This window comes from Notothenia rossii (genome assembly GCF_949606895.1).
Source record: "Notothenia rossii genome assembly, chromosome: 2".
NCBI classification, from domain to species: domain Eukaryota; kingdom Metazoa; phylum Chordata; class Actinopteri; order Perciformes; family Nototheniidae; genus Notothenia; species Notothenia rossii.
In genome coordinates this window covers 88,516,542-88,533,089 of record NC_136904.1, presented here as the reverse complement: position 1 = coordinate 88,533,089, position 16,548 = coordinate 88,516,542, and the positions used below count along the sequence as shown (strand labels likewise).

The following is a 16,548-nucleotide window of genomic DNA, read 5'->3' as shown; positions in this document are numbered from 1 at the left end:
ATCTTTTTAGTGCTAGGACATTCCTGTTTCTTTGCATAACAAAAAAAAAAAACATACTTCCATGACTTTACCCAACTAACATTCGAAAAAATGCTAATTAACAGCATTTTGTTTCTTGATATTTGAATACCGTTGCATTTATATAACACAAATGTGTAAAGCCTTTACATTATTTTGAGATCAATCCACGAAAAAGGGAAAAATGCCCTTTTGACACTTTTAAAATCACATCCCATATTGTGCACCTACAGTATTTACACAATATGGCGAAAAAAAAGTTTGATGTGAAGATATTTTACTTATAACTTCAAACATCAACCTCATGGTGGAAAGTTCATAGCCAAAGAGGGTGGAATTTCATCCTCTGGGGATATTACAGTCAGTGGACCAATATTATCATTCATAAAGCCACGGCCTGACAGTCTCCACAAATATGAAACTATCCACATCTACACACGGCATCTATTGCACGTCTGTCCGTCCTGGGAGAGGGATCCCTCCTCTGTTGCTCTCCCTGAGGTTTCTCCCATTTTTCCCTTTAAACTGTGGGTTTTCTCTGGAAGTTTTTCCTTGTACGATGTGAGGGTCTAAGGACAGAGGGTGTCGTATTGTCATACTGATATTCTGTACAAACTGTGAAGTCCACTGAGACAAATGTAACATTTGTGATATTGGGCTATATAAATAAACATTGATTGATTGATTGATTGATTGATACATTTCTCAAAGCTTTTTATTGCAGGGTCGTTGTTTTGGACTGCAATTAATTCAATAAATGTTTCTAGGAATTCACTATATCTTATGAAGGGTTTAAGAAGCCTGGGAATCACCAAGCACTTGTTACAGGTTATTCTGCAAATAAATGAATGTCATGTAGTTATGTTATGAAGTTGACATTCCCTGGAGTTTCATTGGAGGATGACTTGACATTAAAAAAGTGGAAAATAATTGCCATGACTCTAGAGAATGCACACAAGTTACCCTGAGGATGCAGGAACAGAGTTTTCAGTGGACCAGCCTGTTCTGACTGTAATGTACATCCCTCTAGTTCAGCTCTCACATCATCTGCCTGTAATCTGTACATATGTCAGATGATCTCAGAAAGAAGTCTCTTTTCATATCTTGGTTGTGCTGCCTCCATAATTAGATTTTCTGTTTAAATTATTAATTGCATGCCATTTCCAAATGGATTGTGATTGACAGTTTCTTCTTTGTAAAACATGTGTGTAGAGCCACAGTAGAAACTCAGCAAGACACTGCCACAACATGTTAAAGATCTTTTACTGAGATCCGATCACAAGGTCCAAGTTTGAGAATGGACCTTGTGATCTGATCTCTAGAAGGACTAGAGAGGGGGTAGGAAGTCAGGACCCCCAAGTTAACGCACCTGATTTCCTTTGCCTTCAGGGCTGGTGTGATTACACTGCATGATGGCCTCTAGTCGAATTATGTTCATCGACTTATTGACATTGATTCAGAGTATCCTGATCCTCAATCTTCTTTAAACTGCAAAAACATCAATAAATACTTTTTTTGGAACATTTAAGAAGTTTACTTGACCTAGTAGTAGTAGTAGTAGTAGAACCTTTATTCAGCCAGGAAAATCAATTAAGAACAAATTCTTATTTTCAATGATGACCTGTCAGGAGACAAAAGGCTTCCTGAGGGGATGGGGGTTGGGAGGAAGAAAATAAAAAGACAGACTCCGGGCACTACAGAACCCAGGAGACAACACAATGACACAGAGCAGAGATTACAGGCATAGCAGTTAAACATATAACAACTCTAAAATAATACTGCTGTGGTTCAATCAGTCATTCAAATAATATAGAACATTCATCCATTCAACCATTCATTAATTCATTCATTAATTCCTTCATGGCAATGAATACTATAGGAGAGGTCAAGACATTGGTAGTGAGCATCAGGCAAAGCAGCTGCATGTGTGTACCACTGTACCAGGGTGTTTGTAATAGTGTCCCTGAAGGTGCGGGGGGAGATAAAGGTCTCCATCTTCAAGGTTTTTTGTATGATATTCCAGCTATCAGCTGCTGCAAACTGAAAGGCGGAGCGGCCAAAGGATGTGTTGGCTTTGGGGATCTTTAGCAGGATGTGTGTAGCTGAGCGGGTGTTGGGCGGAGTTGCAGTAATTGTGTGAGGTAGAAGGGGGTGAGGCATAGGAGTGTTTTATAAACAAACATCAGCCAGTGGATGTTGCGCCTGGTCTCAAGAGAGGGCCAGTTAGCCAGAGAGTACAGGTCACAGTGGTGTGTCCTGTAGGGGGCATTGGTGGCGGAGTGATACAGAACGTCTAAATGATCGAGAGCTCCTTGACACGCCGAGCGGTAGATGGTATCACCGTAGTCGAACAGACGAAGGACAGTCATCTGGACCAGAGAGAGTTCAGCAGATGAAGTGAATGAGGAGCGATTCCTATATAGAAAGCTGAGTCTAGCTTTAACCTTGGTCTGAATTTTGGAGAGATGTTCTGAGCATGACAGATTACTGCCAATCCAAAATCCAAGGTATTTATAAGATTGAACTATTTCGAGGTCCCGGCCATCGGCCGTCACAATAGTGCCAGTTTGGGAGGCACCACATGATCTTGGTTTTAGTGGTGTTCAGGAACAGGCTGAGGGCAGAGAGATGTGACTGGATTCTCTGAAAACTATCCTCAAGAGTTTTCAGGTCATTATCTGGGGAAGGGCCAGCAGTGTACAGAATCGTGTCATCGGCATATAGGTGGATAGAGATAGAGGAGTTGCCCACACATTTCTCCATGTCATTTATATATATTGAGAATAGGATGGGTGCTAGGATAGAGCCTTGTGGCACTCCCTTAGAGATGGATAGGGCTGTGTCATCAGATTGTCAGATTTTACACATGGGTGCGCATGGACAGGTAGCTTTCAAACTAGGCTATCGATTGGTTAGTGACACCAATGCATCTAAGCTTTCCCAGAAGCAGTTGGTGATCTACGGTGTCGAAGGCTTTGGCAAGATCGATGAAAATGGCAGCACAGTATTGTCTGGAGTCAAGGGCATTGATGATATCATTTAGGACTTTAAGAGTCGCCGTCTCACACCCATGACCTGCACGGAACCCAGACTGCATGTCAGATAGTATGTTGTAAGCCTTCAGAAACCATGTTAGCTGTTTGCAAACTAACTTTTCTAACACTTATTGTAAAGTCAAACAGAGGCTAAGGCTTTAATAAATATAAAAAATAAACTATAGATTACAAGTAGTCGGAAATAATATATATAAATACATAGGGACACATAGGGATAAAAAACAAGGGTGAAAGTGATCGCAGGCGCTCCTGCCTCCTCTGGGTGTAATCACCTAATCAGAGAGCCCCGATGCTGCATCCTGAAGAAGGAGTGAAATGGTTGGTGCGTGCGAGCCGGGGAAAAAACACTGAAGCGTGTAGAAGGGAGGCATTTCTACCAAGTCAGGACAGGCAGCCGGTAAGATCCATGATGTTGTGCGAGAGCTACGTAGAGTCACGGTCCGCAGGGATGTTTATGTTCTGGTGGATTGTTTGCGCGTGAGCCACATGTTCCTTTGGAACACTGCGCGTCATTGTTTGTGTGTTAGGTTTCGATTTGGTGCGCTGGTTTTTCAAAGCATTCTGAGCTTAGACGCTCTGTTATTTATTGTTAAAGGGAATACGATTTTGGGAGGTTAAATAAGTTGATTTGGAAAAGAACAATGAATAAATAAACACATTGAAATATTTATTCTTAGAGGGTACTAATTTCGATTTACTGAAACTTTTCTAATGGGGTGCTGTTGGTTTGGTTCACTGAGTGTTCCTGCGAAAATGGAGGAAAGTATATTTTCTTAATTAATTTGATTTGTTAAAAACATTTCTAGTAAAGTCCAGTTAATTAAATCTGCTGAGATTTTAAAAGAGCTTGGGTTTAAAGAAGCAATTTCATGTTTAAAAGGATATTTCTGTGTTTAGTCTGCCCAGTCTATTTTGTAACATATTCACAATTAAGGCAGCAGTTGCCAAACAAGTGTATTGGTTACATGCTTTATTTACATGTTTACAAGCTTTATTTACATGTTTACAAGCTTTATTTACATGCTTTATTTACATGCTTTATTTATTTTTGATGACTTGCAAGTTCTAAAATGCATCTTTCTTGTTTTCAAAGGTTTTTCAATACACAAAATGACCCATTCAGCAATTGGACATTTGGTTAAAGTAAAACTGCTGAAATAAAAAGTCTGAAAGGAAAAAGCTGTGTCATTGGAGTGGAATCCTGTTTTAAAGTCTGGTAGATGCCTCAAGTCCCTTTCAAGTGGGGAACTCTGCACCACAATCAGAGGAGACTTGACACTTTCGCTACACAGGGTAGGATATTGGACGATAGTAGTTGGGGTCAGCTTGGTTTCCCCCTTTAAAAAAAGGTTGCACTGAGGCTGCCTTCCAGGCAGAAGGTAGCACCGCTGTCTGTATGGACAGATTACAAAGGTGGGAGATAGCTTCTGCCATAATTGGAGCTGCAACTTTAAAAAAAGAAGGGGTCTAGCTCATCAAGACCTGCAGATTTGTTGGGGTCAAGTTTAATAAGGTTTACACAAGTTTACACATCGTTCTCACTAACTTCCTGCAGGCAGAAGCTGTGACATGGGGCTGCGCTAGAGGGGCTGGGTGGCGGAGTGTTGGTGGGGGGCTTAGGAGGCGCTATAGACTCAAATAGGTTCCCACACAAAGTGCTGGTTAAAGAGCTCTGCTATGCACTCATTACCGGTGACTACTGTATCCTCAATAACAAGGGAGTTAGGCAGATGAGAGGATGGGGGACCTAAATGCTGTTTGAGACATTGAGACCCATTTTGAAAGTGAAATCCATCAACATCTCATGTGAATGTCTTCTTTATAAATAGCCTTCTTGTTAAGTCTTCACATCTTAAGTCTTCAAATCCAAAATTTAGAAGGAAATGAAACACATTTGTGCACGTCATTAGTAATGAGTCATCTTTCACTGACTATTGTGTACTTGAGGGAGAGTCTGATGAGAAACGATACGCCATGACATGACCACGTCCATCCTCATTGTCATGAACTCATGCGAGTGAATGAACATCTTTTCATAAGGGCATAAAATAAACGCAATGTACCAACCTTAGTATTGCATTAGAAAACATCCCTTCATGCATGTATGCTTCGTCAGTACTGTAGTGTTAATAATCCTTTCAGTCACATGAGCAACTTGAAATTTATTTCCTTTTCAATGTGTGTCAATTTGAATTAACAGTTCTGAGTGACACTTAGAAGTCTCCATGTCTCCCATATAAAAAGTTAACGATAATGCCAAGAAGGTCAAACATGTCCCATCCCTTTTTACAAAAGGGTGGAACTTAATTTGGACAATATTTGTTCTCTAGTTAGAGTTGCTTATGAAAACAAGACAAACAAAAGGACACACACTTAACGCATAGTGAATTAAATGGAACAACTGAAATATTTTTGCAATATCAGGTTTTGAGTGTAACACTCACATTGATGTTAATGTTGTGCCATGTTGGTTCATAGTTAGTTACTAGTCTTTTGATGAGTTCCTTTGAAGTGTTTCATTGTTACCTGCAGTGTGTGTGTGTGTGTGTGTGTGTGTGTGTGTGTGTGTGTGTGTGTGTGTGTGTGTGTGTGTGTGTGTGTGTGTGTGTGTGTGTGTGTGTGTGTGTGTGTGTGTGTGTGTGTGTGTGTGTGTGTGTGTGTGTGTGTGTGTGTGTGTGTGTGTGTGTGTGTGTGTGTGTGTGTGTGTGTGTGCGCGCGCGCATGCATCTGATACAGTTACAAACTCTAACTTGGGAGGACAATAATATCAGGGACAAGGACACAATGTGCTGATTTAGTTGTGAAAGGCAGGCTCTTTGTTACACTTTGGGGACAGAGAAGAGAGAATAAAGAGGCAGATCTGAGTCTCTCTTCAGGGATACTATGTCCTGTGATTGTGTGTGTGTGATTGTGTGTGTGATTGTGTGTGTGTCGGCCATGAAATGAGAGATCAAGTCAAGTAGAACTGTATCAGTCCCCAGAGGGGTAACTGGTTTGGATAGGATTTGTTGAAGCATACTGTATTTATTTATTCCCACTGAGGAAGGGCTAATTCATTACAGCTTTAATCATCTTGAAATCTACTCAACAGTTATTCGTTATTTGGTTTCAAATCTTCGAAGCTGAAGAAGTTATTATTTGTCTTTAAGGGGAACTCCACCAATGTTAAAAATCAACATCAGTTTAACAGTCAAGGGCCTGCAGAAAACATTAGTAGGACAAATCTGAGAAAATAAGCCAAATGACGCTTTCGAGAGTGAGTGACAGACCGGACATGCTAATGATACAACGCAAAAAGTATTAGAACTAAAGAGAAAAGCCAGAGCCTTAAAACCGAGACAAAAGACAGAAAGTAAGATCACAAATTTGGAAAAACAGTTGACAAATCTTCTACAGAAAGCTCTGCTGACATCAATGAATAAAGAGGTGAATTTGAGGTAAATCTGATGTCTGCCACAATGAAATCCTGAGTAACAATGACATGTCTTCATGTGAGTTCAGTTCAGGTTACAAGTGTCCTCCCTCTCATCGTCCTGATTATCACCCCAACCATTTCTTCCATGAGTGATCATGTAATGGTGCCTGTCATCGGCGGCTGAAGCTCGTTTACTCTCATTGTGGTCCTTTTTTTTTGGAAGGAGTTCGTGGAGATTATAGCAGAGGTGAGCTGACAGGGGGCTTCCTCTTCTCTGCCTCCATTACAAAACCATCAGCAGTGATACTCTGCCACACAAGGCCTCACTGAGACTGAGGAGCTTTTGTCCAGAGACTAACCCAAGCAATGTTGTCATGACACATCAAAGTGGGTTTTTCGTTGGGTAGATATTTAGTATTTACTCATTTAAGACAAAATTATTATTATCAAACATTTAAATGTACTGATACAAGACTCCCCATTACAGCTTGCAAGGTTTACTCAAAATAAGGATTTGTGCTCAAGCAGAGATAAAGCTTTGTTGAAAGGACAATTAGTTGTCATATAATAAATGATTTAGTCGAATAAAAATGTCCCTCTGTTCTTCCATGGGACGACAGTAGCTCAGTTTGTAGGTACCAGTTTGTGCGTGTGTTCCTCTGTGTATTTGGCCTGTGTGTGTAAATAACACCTGAGTGAAGAACTCGAGGATCAATAAAAGTATGTATTTATTTTACTATCAGGAACCACATTTTTTCTTTACTCTCATGCAGTAGGTGGAAAAACAGCAAATAGGCAGCAAAATTGCTTATTGTTAACGCCATATATAATGAAGATAACTACAAAAGGAAAAAGGAGGGGTCTTAGAAGTAGATGCAATCAGGACAAGTATTTTTTGTTTTGCACCCTAGTGTCAGAAGTGTGTTCACTGGTTCACTTAAGGACAGAAGCGAGACACTGACCTGCACCAGCCTCCAGGACTCGGCGATAATGGCCGCCTGCACTCTGTTGAGGGCAAAGCCGTCGATCTCTCTCTTCAGACGGATGGGCGCCTGACCAACCTGAACCAAGAGACATCAAGAATAAAAACACTATATCTCTTTAAATACTAAGCTTGTGTTCTAAACGGAAGTAAATCTTTATTTACTCGCCCAACCTTCCGACTATTAAGTCAACATGTTTCTAAATGTAACTTGTTGTGACTTGCAAACACTTGCTTCGAAAAACATTGTGTGGTGACATGTCATCATATATTTCAGACACTTGTATCTTTATTTACAGACTAAGATGTGACATCTTCTTTCTTTCACGTATTGCTTGATTTAGATTTTCCTTAACTCAGATGTCAGGCTTTCACGGTATGGCATTTTTATAATCTTGACATTGACTCATGTTATGCATCTCCCCAGCATGTCCTGACATCTGATTGTGTAATCTGTGATCTTTACCTTGGTCATCAGGGAGTGGGTGGTGTCCATAACGGCCGCTGCTGTCTCAGGGTGAGGTACCAGCTCCACCAGTTTCACGTAGTACGGCGGGTTTACCTGTGGAGCAAAGGATAAACAGTCATCGTACAATAGTTAAGTACAGCATAATCTCTATAAACAGATTCGGAATGACAGAGATTTGGGTATTTGAAGCTTTCTGGATTCCTTTTGCATTCCACCTACTGTATAATTAACCAATCACTTTTTCAGTGAGCTTTGGTTGAATGCAGGTAACACTTGTTCTAGAGGAGCAAAAGAGGTCGGACATATTGGCCAAAATGCAATCTCAGAAAACATCAGCTTTATTGTGATCTGACTTTTCTGACTCTAAACATGTGCTTTTTGACCTTGCAGGTGGTGAATCAATGTCTATGAAATGTCAGAAAACATTAGAAATCGGCAATCCTGTTTTAAAAAATAAAATGTAAATGTCTTGATGTTTTTTTACTCGAACCCTTTGAAGAAAAAAATCAGGAACTCTCCAGATGTTCCACATTTTCTGCCATTTTTGCATGAACACAACTTTAATGATTAATGATTAATTCGTAGACAAATCTTTCAGTTTTAAAGCTCACTTTTGCACGCACACAGTATTGATGCAGGATAAATGAAAGTTGGGAAACTTCTCAAATAGCTTTTGCTAAATATTGTATAGGAGTCATGTATGTTACAATAGGTAACTACACATCAACCTTGACAAATATGTCACGAGGGGTTCCTCAAGGCTCCATCTTAGGACCTTTGCTTTTTAATATTTATATGCTACCATTGGCTCAAATTATTAAAAACAGTGATCTAAGCTATCACATCTATGCAGACGACACCCAGATTTATTTTAAAATTACACCAGGAGACTATTCTCCGATTAGAACACTGACAAGTACATTGAGCACATCACTGACTGGATGACTCAGAACTTTCTCCAACTGAACAAACAAAAAACCTAGATCATTGTTTTTGGAGCAAAGAAGGACCGATTAAAAGTAATCGCAGAGCCTCAGTCGGCAGACTACAAAACAACAAGTAAAGCCAGAAATCTAGGTGTAGTGATGGACTCAGACCTGAATTTTAACAGTCACGTTGCAACAGTCATTAAGTCTGCTTATTACATGGCTTAGTTGAATACTCGATTCTGATTGGTCAATTCAGAACACGTGACATGTTGTTAATACCGAACAGACAGACCGTTGTCAAGCACTTATTGACCGTTGTTAAGGACTCCCGCATCTGCACAAACAAGTCCGTTCGATTTAACTGTATACAGTTTGGCTGAAAAGCAAACTGCATGCTGATCTAGATCCCTCCGCTTCGCGTCGGGCTCCTGATCAGCCTGTCGGTGTTCTTTTCCCCATAATGACCGCGCCGCAGCACATTATCCCTTACTTATTATCACCTGAAGAACATATCTAGGATTAAAAAACTAATGTCACAACAGGACTTAGAAAAGCTTGTCCATGCATTTATCTTTAGTAGACTTGACTACTGCAAAATTGTATTCACAGGGCTGACAAAAACATCCATCAGAAAGCTGCAGCTGATTCAGAACGCTGCACGTGTCATTACTAACACTAAAAGAGTGGATCACATCAGTCCGGTTCTGGAATCTTTACATTGGCTTCCAGTCGGCCAAATAATTGATTTAAAAGTTTTAGGTTTTAAATCATTACATGGTGTAGGATAAAAGTATATTGTTGATCTCCTACATAATTACGAACCATCAAGGTGCCTCAGGTCTTCTGTGACGGGTCTGCTATCGGTTCCGAGAGTAAAAACAAAACATGGAGAGGCAGCATTTAGCTGTTATGCCCCGACAATCTGGAACAAACTACCCGTATCATGCACGTCTGCAGAAACTCTTACTTTTTTAAAATCACACTACAGTATGCCATTTAAACATGTATTGTATACCTGTTGTGTTTATTCTATTATCTTTGCTTTTTAATGCTTGTTGTAAAATGCCTTTATATAATGTGTTTACTGTATTTATTCCTAAAAAGTCTTTTAATCTGTTTTGTAAAGCACTTTGAATTGTCGCATGCTGAAAGGTGCTATATAAATAAACTTGCCTTGCCTATGCTAAGGGTGAGGTATTCAAGCAATAGCTCACGACAGGCCGTGGTATATGCTCATTATATCACAGCTAAGGGCGTGTGGTTCGGCCCGACGTGAAGCTGAAAAGCAAACTGCCCAACTGTATACTGTATTTCTCAGGCGCAGAGGGATACTGACTTGTTGTGAAAAGTAACTTACAATTCTACCCGTGGTATACGCTCAGTATATCACGGCTAAGAACCAATCAGATTGCTTGATTTGACTTGTCCGTTTTATAAGTGTTAATATATGATTGGGGAATTAACTAAGCTGTCTTCCCCAGTTTGTAGTCAATAAGAGTAAAACCCCTTAACCCTACTCGCTGGTACCCTGACTGTAGGATCACTAACCGGGTGGGAGACGATGCAGCGAGTCCTGTTCTGGACTTTAGAGAAGACGTTGCTGGGCACCAGGCAGGAGGTGGAGCTGCTCAGGATGATGTCTTCTCCCACGAGACGCTCTATGTCCTGGAAGACGCTCTGCTTGACATCTAGCTGTTCAAAAACACACTCCTGGAAAACACAGGCACACAGGGAAAGTGTAAAGGAGAGAATTTCTGTAACACAGTAAGTACATATTATCTATGGCCAAAGTCTTTGTAACACACAGTACAGTATTTTTTATTTTGCTCCCACTTTTCAAACTTTACTTGCGATATAGAAACAATAAGAAAACCGTACAATCTAAACCCCTATATTAGTTACTCAGTATTTATATATTGACAGAGCACCAAAGAAGCTTCACAGGGAATTTTTAAACTTGAATCATCACAATTATAAGTAAGCTTTAAACTACTTTATTGAGAATGTACCCTTAAAAATGAAAACAAAACTATTAGTAGAGATAAAATGTGAGTGAGAATTGACTTTTTACATTTTGTCAATCCATCTTTTTTCAGTTAAAGCAAAAACAAAACAAACAATAAATCAACATGAAGTGTTAACTGGATACAAACAGTTTGGGTTTTAAACAATGCACCACAGACTCAGCTGATTTCATTTCATTGTCTGCCCTCACAGAGTGTTACAAAGGTGTGGCTGTCAAACGACAATGGATTATTATTAATTTGCTCTTCGAACGGCTCTCATCACACGCCTGGAACAGAAAGAACTGGCTGAACCAGCGGCCTACCTTCTGAATGCGTGTGTTATATTGTGATGCTGGATATGGAAACATATAGACATAGGTGAGGAATGTGAGGAGTGGAGTCTATTATCTCCAGGTATGCCCTGTACTGATCCCCAAGAATGGATTGATGGTGAGTCACTGTAACCAAACTAAAGCAAACCTCTCTTTCCTCCAGAAATACATGGATCATTACCAGGGAAGATTTGCATCAGATTGCGTCATGCTATCAGAAAATGATGATTATCTCAACTGGAAAATGTTTCCTGTTTCTAATAAGTCCTCTATTGTTCCTTGTTAATGTGAACTCTGTACACAGTATTGATTTATCCTGGCCCTACCTGTCTCTGTGCTCTGATCACCACCTCTGTGATGAAGAGGACTATTGTCTGCTTTAACAGAGTCATGGTGGCAAAGACATTTTCTTGGCTTAAGAGGATAACTTTCCCTTTAGCGTGTGTGTTGTTGAGCGCGTGTTTGTGTTCTTAGCACGACCAAGACAAGATGAGCTATCGGTATTAAATGTCTTGTTTGTGCAGAGCAACTTTTATGATGATAAGCCACTGGTGGTATTTACGTCACTCTTTATAATCCTGTTTTATATATTGTTCAAGTTTTGGTTCTTATTAGCAGTAAATACTACGGATGGGAACGATTAATTGAATATTCGAAATTATTCACGTATTCGAATATGAGTTATGAATATTTGTATTGTAATTTTTTTGGGAGAGGTGCCTAACTGGATTACATAATGGAGCTAATTTCCTGCCATAACTCCACAAACAAACTAAACAAGTTTTACAAATGCCTTATGATTCACTAACAAACACAATGTGGTTTGCAAATACAAATCACCAACCGCAACCACGGCGGAATATTACTTCCAAAATTCACACGAGTGAGTCACGTGACTTTTGGCAGTAATGTTCCGCCATGAGAAGAAAAAGTTGTGTACTTGTAAAACCTACTGAATTTGTCTCTGAAACATGATTTATTAGAAAAATGTTATGTGTTTGTTTGATAGCTACGTTTTTGATTTGCAAAACTAAATGCATTAGTTTGTAGATGGTGTTTTGTATTTGCAAACCACACTATGTTTGTTAGTGAATGATAAGGCATTTGTAAAACTTGTTTAGTTTGTTTGTGGAGTTATGGCAGGAAATTAGCTCCATACTTCTCTACAGCTGGCCTGATTGTGAATCGCCTCCGCACCCGCCTCTCCCCTGAGTAGACATGCTCATATTCTTAAAGAAGAATGAGTATTGAATAGCTGCATTCTGTGCATAGGCCCTGTTATAGGTTGTTGATCTCTGTTGTAATAGGGTTACGTTACCCTAACCCGTTATGTTGTTCGTGTATGATCCCTCTTTCATTTCAAAACCAAGTTATGTTCTAAGCATGAAAGCTGTAGGTCTATAGCTGTCAACTGTTCAAACTGTGATCACCAGTTCAATACATTTGACAAATTCGACTTGGTTTCTATACTTATTTGAACATGTATTTATTTAGTAAAAAGTGTCAATATATATATTTTTTTATATATATATATAGGATATGTACATTTCTGTTAATCGGTTAACCGTTTTTTTGGGGGGCGAATATTCGAATATACATTTGCTTTCAAATTCCCATCCCTAGTAAATACGTGGTAAAACACAACCGTCTGAAACATTAACCCTTTATCAACTTCAAAATCCACAAAGAGAACATTTTATGTTCAAATTGTTCTTACACTTTCAATCAATCAATCAATCAATCAATCAATCAATGTTTATTTATATAGTCCAATATACATCTGTCTCAGTGGACTTCACAGTTTGTACAGAATATCAGTATGACAATACGACACCCTCTGTCCTCAGACCCTCACATCGTAGAAGGAAAAACTTCTAGAGAAAACCCACAGTTTAAAGGGGAACATGGGAGAAACCTCATGGAGAGCAACAGATCCTTCAGACTTTAAATCCTGGAGAGTGGAGACCCTACTTTTCTACACATAAAATCCACGAATGGAGAAATGGTTTATACTTTGCAAAATGCCCAAACTCAGCTGCGTACAGTAGGTTGAGCTTTATTCAAAATGTAATCAGTGCTGTCCGAGGTAGTGTAGTCAGTCAAACAAGTTAACCAATGATATTGCGCCCTCTTGAGGACAATTAGGGTCATTTTGAAAATACCAGAACATATTGTACTGAGATTACTGTAATCACACCGACACATGTGTTAAGACACATAGTATATACATTTAAAAATACCTCAGAGGCAAATATGTATATAATAAAAAAAGATAAGACTGCAACCTGGGCCCAGCAGTGTATATAGTTAAAAAAGGCCGATAGTAATGTGCATAGTAAAACATAATTTATAATATGAAAGATCAGCAGAGACCAACCTATGTGTGTTTGAGTATATGGGGAACATCATGTGCTGGTGATGGGAGTCGTGAGTGTGTCACCTGGACGAAGAAGGCTCCCTGCAGCGCCTGAGACAGATCGTCGTGGCTGCTGATCAGAGCGAGCTGCTGATTGGCTCTCAGCTCTCCTCTCAGCATGTGAGCCTCCTCCAGCTCCTCCAGCTGCTTCCTGAACCAAACACAGGAAACAGAGCAGTTAACGCACATGCACACACTTTCTCCAAAGAAGCAGCTTGAAACATATGACATGGAATAAAAGCATAGTTTAAATTAAAAGTGGGGTAGGTAAGTTTGAGAAACCGACTCGAGATACGCTTTTTGTTATATTCCATGGAATGCTCTTAACATCCCGATAGCAATGAATATCTAAAGTGCTTTGACAAAAAATCCATTAAAAAAGTGTCAACTGTGGAAGCCATAGTACTGTAAAAAGCACAACCAATCATCTGAGCCGGCCCGGCTAAAGTAACTGGATGGCCTACCTGCCTGTCAGCCTTCCATCTGTGCACAAACGTATCTCTTGCCCTCATTGGTCATGTGCACGTTCGTGTGTGTTGGAGGAGGGGCTCTGTAAGGAAGTGGCAGATTTTTTCTGGTTGTGTATTTTCAAATTCGAGCGCACTCGAGCTGGTTTCTCCAAAATTACCTACCCCACCTTTAAGTGATTAGTAGAAATACTGAAAGGACCTTAAGTGGTGACTTAACTCAGAGAGCAAAACAACCGGAAATGTCAGGGAAAATGTTAAGAAAAGTGTGATGGATGCCTGAATGCTGTCAGTTTGGTTTACCATTCAAAATCCAACAAAAACGAACTGGCTGTCAATCATGGTAGCAGAGAAGCACCTATTATTCAGATCGGATGAGTCAGCTCCATATCTAATTACTATTCAAAGCAAATGTGGAGTAAACTGAATTTGTCAAAACAGGGCGCCTGCTTAGGGACATTTTGTTTTAGCTTATTCAGCAAGAAATCACACACAATATCACCCTCTACCGTTCATACAGGCAGCTGAATCCCACATAGAGACTGATACATTTAATGATAAATACAAATATAAAATATATAGTTAGATCCTGGTTTAGAGTGTGGGTTTGTTTTACAGTTTTGAGGGCTTTAGATTTTCTTTACTTGATATTAGGTCCTTTTCTTGCCCAAAATCCCTCTGTCATTCCACAGTAATGTTTAACTAGCAGTGACTAAGCTATTAGAGAGTTATAGGTTGGAACGGGTGTTTGTCCATGAGTCTGTATAGTGAGGGGAAGTCTGAACGTCTTGTTAATGATCCCTTGAATGTTTCGCAGCTACATGCACCTAATGGCAAAACAACCATAAAAACCACCTGACCTGATCTCTTGGATGGCCTTGGCAGCCTGTCCTGGTTGGTTGTCATAGATCTTCACACTGTAGCCTCCACTGACAAACACCATAGCCCAGGAGCGGCCAATCAGCCCGCTGAAACAAAACACAAATAAAGCTTTAGGATGTTCACTCTTGGCTGTATTCTCTGTAATAACAACAAGATCCCATTCCACAATCCAATATGTTTCTATAATATGTCTGCTGCACCATCACTACCTCAATGTACAATGTTAAATAAAGTTAATTGAACACTCAAAGTTTAACAACAGAAAAGTGAATATTTGGCTGTGACATTTAGTATTTACTTTCTAGGGTTAAGAGAGGTCACTCCAGAGGACCGCCAAGTTTATCTGAGTGTGTAGGAATAATGAACGGGGTGCAGAAATACAGGTTGAAATGTAAGCCAGGGATACTATTATTGTACCCTAATTTTTTGTTTGGTCTCTAATCTTTGTAGCTCGTGGTTAAAAGCAGGTTTCAAATGTGTTGTGTTTCGATGAATCTTTTTAATTAACAGTCAACACAAATATGGCAAGATAGTGTACATACAAATTCACTCTGTGGGATTACAGCAGATTCTTTAATCAAATGTGGTTTTTTTGGGTACTTTACATGGGTTGAGAACTTCCAGTTTATAATCCTACTCCATTACTTTAGGGAAACAGATATTCATATTTAACAGCATAAGCAATTTCGGTGGAGATTTCAATGCAAAAACATACATTTTAACATGATGTTTTATTAAGGTTAAGCTACCAATCAGCCCACCTTCACCAGTAGCGACATTAAAGTAATGAACATATCAATGCCACACTTATTATAATAGAGTGATATGTTATTATTAAATTGTGCATTCTGCATTTTGCAAAAATGTAACTAATATGAGTAGGTTACATAATGAAAAGTAATTGAAAAGTACAAGACGTCAGGAACATTTCTGGAAATGTTAGCTACAACCAGTGCAATGCAATCAGTAGGCCTAATCTAAAAATGATATGCAGCATAACAAAATGCAAATGCGGCAATACTTTATAAGCATAATGATTTTTCATACCAGCTCAATGAGACTTTTCCTCAACTAGCTTAGCTCATTACCTGGAAGCAACATTTTAAGTCCCTAAAAGAAAGTATGGTTTTGCTCACCTGCCGATCACAGTAATGGTATTCATGTCAGAAGAACTAATTTTAATGTATTTTGAAGAGATCAGCCCAGAATAACATTAAAAACCAGAACAGTTTTATTTCTATCGACGCCGCTGTACCATCTGTACCGCCCCTCTAAAGTCACGTTGCTAGATACCGGTACGGTAACCGAGAGGGGTCAAATGAACCCAAAGGGGGACAACATATCAATACATACATAAATCGGACATTGAATACCTGCACTGGTATATTATATGTTATAAAAACATAACGCTAGCTTTTAATTTGAGACAAACCTAAAACGGAGCTAGAAACGCCTAAAACCCAACGAGTAGCTTGCACTTGTATCCTAGCAACGGATGAAATCAACTTTGGCCAATCATGTAAAAGAAGATTGGTGATTGACATGTAAGTGACCAATCAGAGGTTAGAAACTCTGA

The 16,548-nt window shown here is 39.4% G+C and overlaps 1 protein-coding gene across 1 annotated transcript in view; it reads right to left on the bottom strand.

The window, feature by feature from the left end:
- cryl1 (crystallin, lambda 1) overlaps positions 1-16,268 on the bottom strand; it is a 37,426-nt gene extending 21,158 nt beyond the window's left edge. Inside the window, exons 1-6 of the mRNA XM_079665545.1 lie at positions 16,109-16,268; positions 14,951-15,058; positions 13,648-13,774; positions 10,418-10,579; positions 7,938-8,033; positions 7,452-7,550 (exon numbers count right to left, since the gene is read on the bottom strand). Coding sequence (XP_079521671.1) covers positions 7,452-7,550; positions 7,938-8,033; positions 10,418-10,579; positions 13,648-13,774; positions 14,951-15,058; positions 16,109-16,134 — 618 coding nt within the window. The 5' untranslated portion in view covers positions 16,135-16,268. The remainder of the gene's footprint in view (positions 1-7,451; positions 7,551-7,937; positions 8,034-10,417; positions 10,580-13,647; positions 13,775-14,950; positions 15,059-16,108) is intronic.
- Between the last annotated feature and the right edge of the window lie 280 nt (positions 16,269-16,548).